General features: G+C 39.3%; 1 protein-coding gene across 1 annotated transcript; it reads right to left on the bottom strand.

Annotated features, from left to right (window-relative positions):
- Positions 1–1304: 1304 nt before the first annotated feature.
- SIVA1 (SIVA1 apoptosis inducing factor) lies at positions 1305–6306 on the bottom strand. The gene is made up of 4 exons (XM_070733322.1): positions 6001–6306; positions 4215–4418; positions 1989–2145; positions 1305–1511 (listed from the first exon to the last, which is right to left on the bottom strand). Exons 1-4 carry the CDS (start codon positions 6116–6118, stop codon positions 1454–1456), a joined length of 537 nt encoding a protein of 178 aa, XP_070589423.1. The 5' UTR covers positions 6119–6306; the 3' UTR covers positions 1305–1453.
- Between the last annotated feature and the right edge of the window lie 227 nt (positions 6307–6533).

Genomic DNA, 6533 nt, shown 5'->3' with positions numbered 1-6533 from the left:
TGCAATTATTCTGTAAAACAAATGGTAATAAAACTGCAGCCATTCCTAAAGTTCTACATTGATTTTTTCCCCAAGAGGATCAGAATCATAGCTAAGTAATCCAACTCAATAATCCAATGGAACTCAGACATATGCAGTGGGGATTTGTTGAGTTAGTACTAGATTCTTAATTTGAATGTTTGAAAAATATTATTCCTCAAGTATGGGAATTATGGCACAAGTGTTTGGACAGATCATGGCACCCTGCAATTTCAATGGTATGTGGTTGAAAACAATACTGTCTAGAAACAGTTCTACACTAAAGTCCTGTGTAGGAAGATCATTACTAATAGCAGTGAAAGTAGCTAAGAGTTCTTCCCCATTCCCACCCTAAATTAGTTGAGTCATATTGTTTCTCTAGCGCAATTCAGATCACACAAGACAATTTTATTGTTGATCCTGACTGGTCAAACTGAATCTTACATATTTCCCAACAAAGTCTTACATTTTCTCACCTAAGAATTTAATTACAGATATGAAATACTATTTAATACGATAATTCAGTCCTCAGAAACACAGTATTAAGAATGCTAAGAATATTTGAATGCAATATTTGCTGGGGTACAAGGAAACAAGCAATATTTTTTCAATGTGGGATTTGTAGTATTAATTTCACATTGAAGTTAAAGTTGTAATGATCTTAAAGTATGATAAAACTAATCATACTACTAATCATACTAACCTATAACATATCCTTATAAGTAAATTTTGTATATCATACACATTAGCAGGCATTATTTTAAGGGCCTGTGTCAATTATGTAGCATACCTGGTATATTTTATATAAGATAAAAAGAGAGACTCTGTGTTTAGCTTAACCTGTCTAAAGACTGGATTTGTATGGCAAGCACTAGTATCATTTAGCTTAATACAAAGAAACATGCATCTTTTAAAATAAAAAATACTGTTAACTTCTTAAATATGTTATCAAGGTTTTTTCACATAGAACTGTTAAAATACAAGAATTGTTTTAAGATTGGGATAGTGATTTTCAATTAGAAATTAAATCTACAAACAATTTTCTTTAGATACTGCAAAAACAATATGTCAGGTTATGTTCAAGTAAACGCACCCTGCTTACTCAGATATTTTATCACTCTCCAACTCCTATCCCCCCGGCTGATACAACAAATATTCTCTACTAGGTCTACAAGATCTACAAACCAAATCTAAGGGCTTATCTGGGGATATTAAGAATCCCTTCTATATTCTCTACAAGGAACATAAGATCCATATTATATTAAATAATCACAAAAAATAAGGTATTATCAAAATAGAAAATATTTATTATTTTAAACTACAATTACAGAATATACAATATTTAGAAAAAGGCACTCCAGTATCTCAAAAACCTAATTATTTAAAAGCAATACTTTATTTACACTAATGACAACCATTTCCTAAAAACAGCTGTTTATTCTCTGTACATTGAGCAGCCACTGCAAAAGACCTGATCTCCAACATCCTCTGATCTAAAAAAAAAAAGACAATAGTTTAATGTCTCATTTTGATTAGTAAATTCAAAGAGGACACAACTTTTGTTATGGCTCTTCCATATACCATAATGCTGTAAAAAAATTAAGCTGTGAGGAGAAAAACATAAGAATTGCCTTACTGAATTCAAATAAGATCCAACTAGGCAATCCTGACATAAAAGATTGAATTAGTTATATACTATAGTAATTAATTCAGCCATATCTAACAGTCTCCAATGTTACTGAATTCAAGTAATAAATTGTAGTATGTAAAAGCATTCCCTTCTGTCAAGAATTAAAAATGAATTTGATTTCTGGGTATCAAGTTCTTAAAATTCTTAATGCAAAACTTTCTGCAGCCTCATCTCATACCACCTTTATTAACTTTGCATACAGTTTTTGTCAAATTCCCTCCAGAATTTACAAGTTAAATACAACCAAAGGAAATTAAAGCTTATCTGGATAAGCACTTACTCTATAACTGAGCATAATGAACAGACAATGGTGCTGCAACAGCTGCAGAGTTTGCTGCAGTTCTGGCATATGTACTGATCACACTGCGTACAAACGTCTTTGATGTCAACTGTTCTTATACAGGAGGAACAGGCTTTTGATACTGCACCCGGCAAAACTGTGTATAAACAAAGACATTGGTAAATTAGATTTCAGCACTGTTTGCCATAAACATCTCCTTTTCTTTTATCTTTTCTTTTATGTACACTGAGAGCATATGCACCAAGACAAATTCCTTGTGTGTCCAATCACACTTGGCCAATAAAGAATTCTATCTATTCTATCTACTGTATTTCTAATATAATCCAATCAGATTATTTGGACTCTAGTACATAATCGTTTATATTGATCAAGATAGATTTATCCAATATATAAGGTATCACTTAGTGGAGTTGAAGTTAGCAGGGAGCAAGCCTGGGACTTTCTAGATGCAAATCAGGTGATACTACTTTTCACCCATTCCCACACCAGATAACATCATTTAAATACAATATCAGGATCAATTGCACTTATCCAATGAATATAACATTGCATTTAATTTTTACATAATATATTCAGAAATTTATTTATAAAAATACAATATTCTATACAGTGATCCCTCGATTTTCGCGGTCTCGATTTTCGCGAAACTCTATACCACGGTTTTTAAACAAATAATAATTAAAAAATACTCCACGTTTTTTTTCCTATACCATGGTTTTTCCCACCCGATGACGTCATACGTCATCACCAAGAGTCACTTCTCTCTCTCTTTCTCTTTCTTTCCTGTCATTCTAGGCTTCAATCATTTTCTCATTTCTCTTTTTTCTCCCTTTTTCTATCATTTTTCTCTCTCTCTCTACCTTCCACTCTCCCCCCTCTTGCTCTCTCTCTCTTTCTCCCTCTCTGTGAGAACGCCTGCCCCCACCTCTCCTGCAGCCCCCTCGCTGATAGCTGGGACGAAAGTGCTCCCCCTCCCTTTCTCTTCCTTTTTCTCTATCCTTTCTACCTCTTACTCTGTCTTTCTCTCCCTCCTTCATTCAATTTTCTCTCCCTCCCTTTCTCTCTCTTTCCTTTCTCTCCCTCCCTCCCTGTGCCTGCCCTGCGCCACCCAACAGGGACGGACAGCCCCCAATCGTCGGTTCATCCCCCCCCCCAGAGGGAGATCGGGCTGCGAGGGCAGTGGATCTGCGTCCCCAGCCACCGGAGGGAGATCGGGCTGGCAGGGGCGGTGAATCCACCTCCCCAGCCGGGCGGAGGGAGATCGGACTGGCGAGGGCGTTGGATCCGCGTCCCCAGCCACCGGAGGGAGATCGGGCTGGTGGGGGCGGCGAATCCACCTCCCCAGCCGGGCAGAGGGAAATCGGGCGGGCGGGCGCCAAAAATTGTGTTCTTACTTCCGTGCCGCTACATCGCGGAAAATCGATTTTCGCGGGAGGTCTTGGAACATAACCCCCGTGAAAATCGAGGGATCACTGTATACATACTTACAAAACTTCATACATTGTGAACCAGCCTTGCTATTATTTGCTGTTTTCTCTTTTTAAAAGGAAACTAGCTAGATACATCCACAAACATCCAACCAATTAAAACCGCATTGCAATAATCTATAATTTGTTGTAAATTATACATTGATACAGCAATTATACATTGATACAGTAATCCTGAGTATAAACAAACATTCAATTTAGCATAACTTAATCATATATTCTTCTAGTACAAATATAGTTGCATTGCTCTTGGAGTTTTCTTGGAAACTACAGGCTAGTAGTTGTGAGAGAAATAATAAACTATGAATGACAACTGAGAAAACTTGATGGAGGCTGGCTGTATATCCTTACAATTTATATACCTGTATCATTTCTGCACTGCCTAAATGAAATTACTTCTAAGGTCTTTTCCAATTATAATTTCATATTCTAAAGATCCATGTTGCAAAAAAGTTGGTGCCGCAGAGCATATAATGTGAGGACATTCCCAACACAAACTTAAGTACTGAAATGCAGCTACTACCACCATGATCCAATGACAGTAATATATGAGAAGGTTAGTCATACGTAACCACAACTTCTGAATTCTCTTATGGTTGAAAACAACTACAAGAAAACAGCATGTCTAGATATAAATATACGAAACAGGTTGAAAACTGCAAATGGAAAATTAATACCGTACTACATAAATGCTTGGTAACTAACTAACCATCCTTACCCATTTCACTTGTGCAGGGTTGCCGAAGTTTTCCATCCTGCCCAATTAACATTTGTCCATTACATTTGTGTCGGGAACAAATTTCTGATTTGTCTATACATGATTCTGGATATTGTGCAATTTGATATGTTCCCACTGCACTTGCATTGCAACTATTGTTCATGTATGTTTGAGCACCCTTGAAGAGCAGTTGTTTGGTTTTTTCTGTAAGAATGAGAACAAGAACAATGATTATAATGTTATTAATATTGTAATTGTACTGTCCAGAGTGACAATAGAGTGCATCATTCAATTTTGTCTACTGTATAACCTCTTAAGTACAAATTTATACCAACAAATATGACTTCAGTTACTTTTTTCTGCCTTCTGGTGGCTAGCTGGACTTTTCAAACCAAATATTGTACCCTTCAAGCTAACCAAAAAAGAAAATTGTGAGCAACTTCTAAATTTCTTTTTCCTGCAAAAGAATTTCTAGGTGTTGGAAATCACAGCCGTGTGATTTACCTAAAACCAAACCATATTGCGTCAAAATTATATATAATAGTTAAATACCTCGGTTCAAGCTGGTTTGATATGAGCTCATCACGGTATGGTACTTAAAACATGGAACATCTCTATGCAATATTAAATTACAAATTAGAGATTGTAGTCTTTTAAGCCAGCAAGAACATAAAACAGCCTCGAAGATGGAACACAAAACACTGAGAACTGTGCACTTATATTTGTGGTAGAATGGACCCTGGTTCTGCAATCAAGGGTGTTTAGGGAAAGCAAGGCAATCAAATTTCTTGGATCTTGGTTTTTAGCCATTGTGAGTGTTAATTGTGGGTTTTAGATTTGTCCTATTATTTGTTTTATCCTATTTTTAAGGGGTTTTGTCCTATTGTGTGTGCGTTATGTGTGTGTTTGTATGTATATGCATATGCATATGAGGATGATGGATGGATGGATAGATATATAGTAGTCCCTCGCTATACCGCGCTTCACCTACTGCGGCTTCACTTCATCGTGGATTTTCAAGAAATATTAATGAGAAAAATCATTCGCGGATCTTCGCTGGTTCGCGGGTTTCTGAGGAAGTCGATGGGCAGATTTAAACAGCCCACGGAACTCGATCGGCAGGTTTTTCAAAAAATATATATCTAAAATTGTAAATACTCTATTTAAATACTGTATCTAAAATAAATACTGTGTGGGAAAGGTTTATAAACACTTAAAACAATGAAAACTTATCAAACAATTACAATATAAATACTTAAATAAGTACTATCAGAAGATAAATTCCCCATCGCGGATTTCACCTATCGCGGTGGGGTCTGGAACATAACACCAGCGATAGGTGAGGTCTTACTGTAGATAGATAGATAGATAGATAGATAGATAGATAGATAGATAGATAGATAGATAGATAGATAGATAGATAGATAGATAGATATAACTGATTGACTCGGACTCTTGACAGATGAATAACGAGCTCCGTCTTTTTTATCAAATGGCTTGTGCGTCCCAGGCTTTCGAAAGCGAGGCGGAGCATCTCTGAGCATACACAGAGTGCTTTAAAAAAAAATTGGTCACACCCCAGCCAAGCTAGGGCGACCGGTCCCGCCGTGTTACAGTTATCAGGAAAGAAGAGAGACTCGCTTTCTTTCTTCCTCCGAAACAGTCGCCTTTCCGGAGGCCGAGCCGGAGAAAAGAAGGCGCATCTCGCTAAAGCCAGGGCGGAAAGGCCCCCCGCGCGTGGGGGGGACAAAAAGGGGGGGAAGCGCCCCCACCCGCGTCACCTCACCGAAGATCTCGCGCCGGTACCTCTCGCCCATGACGCCCTGGCTCAGCTCCTTCAGCCGCACGCGCGTCTTCAGCTGCACGGGGGCCGAGTCCGCGAACGGGTAGGAGCGCTTCGGCATCTCTTCCCCCACCCCGCCGACCGCGGCTCGGGGAATTCCGCAGACTCTGGCTTAGCCAGGAACGATTCAGGCACCCGAGGCTTATTATCAAGCCCTGCCTGCCTTTCCTGCGCGGCAAAAACGGAGCTCGGGCCGTAAACAAGACTCCCCTGAGAGGGCCCGCCTGCTTGGTCGCCCGTGCTTACGTCGTCGGAGTTTCGGCCAATCGGGAAGCGAGATGGGGAACGTGGGAGTCTGCTAGAGGCCGCTCGCATTGGCGGGGAGAGATGTGATGCTAAGCGGGGCGGGGCCGGGGTCGAAAAAGGGCGCCGGCGCGGAGGATGAAAGCGTTCAAGCGAGTCGCGTTGCAATTTGTTGTTGTTAGTTGCGAAGTCGTGTCCGTAAATGACAGGGGCATTGATTGGTTGGTTGGATT

The sequence above is a fragment of the Erythrolamprus reginae genome, chromosome 1 (assembly GCF_031021105.1).
Source record: "Erythrolamprus reginae isolate rEryReg1 chromosome 1, rEryReg1.hap1, whole genome shotgun sequence".
Taxonomy (NCBI): Eukaryota; Metazoa; Chordata; class Lepidosauria; order Squamata; family Dipsadidae; genus Erythrolamprus; species Erythrolamprus reginae.
Note: the sequence above shows the minus strand (reverse complement) of the source record. Positions and strands in the feature narration are given on the sequence as shown.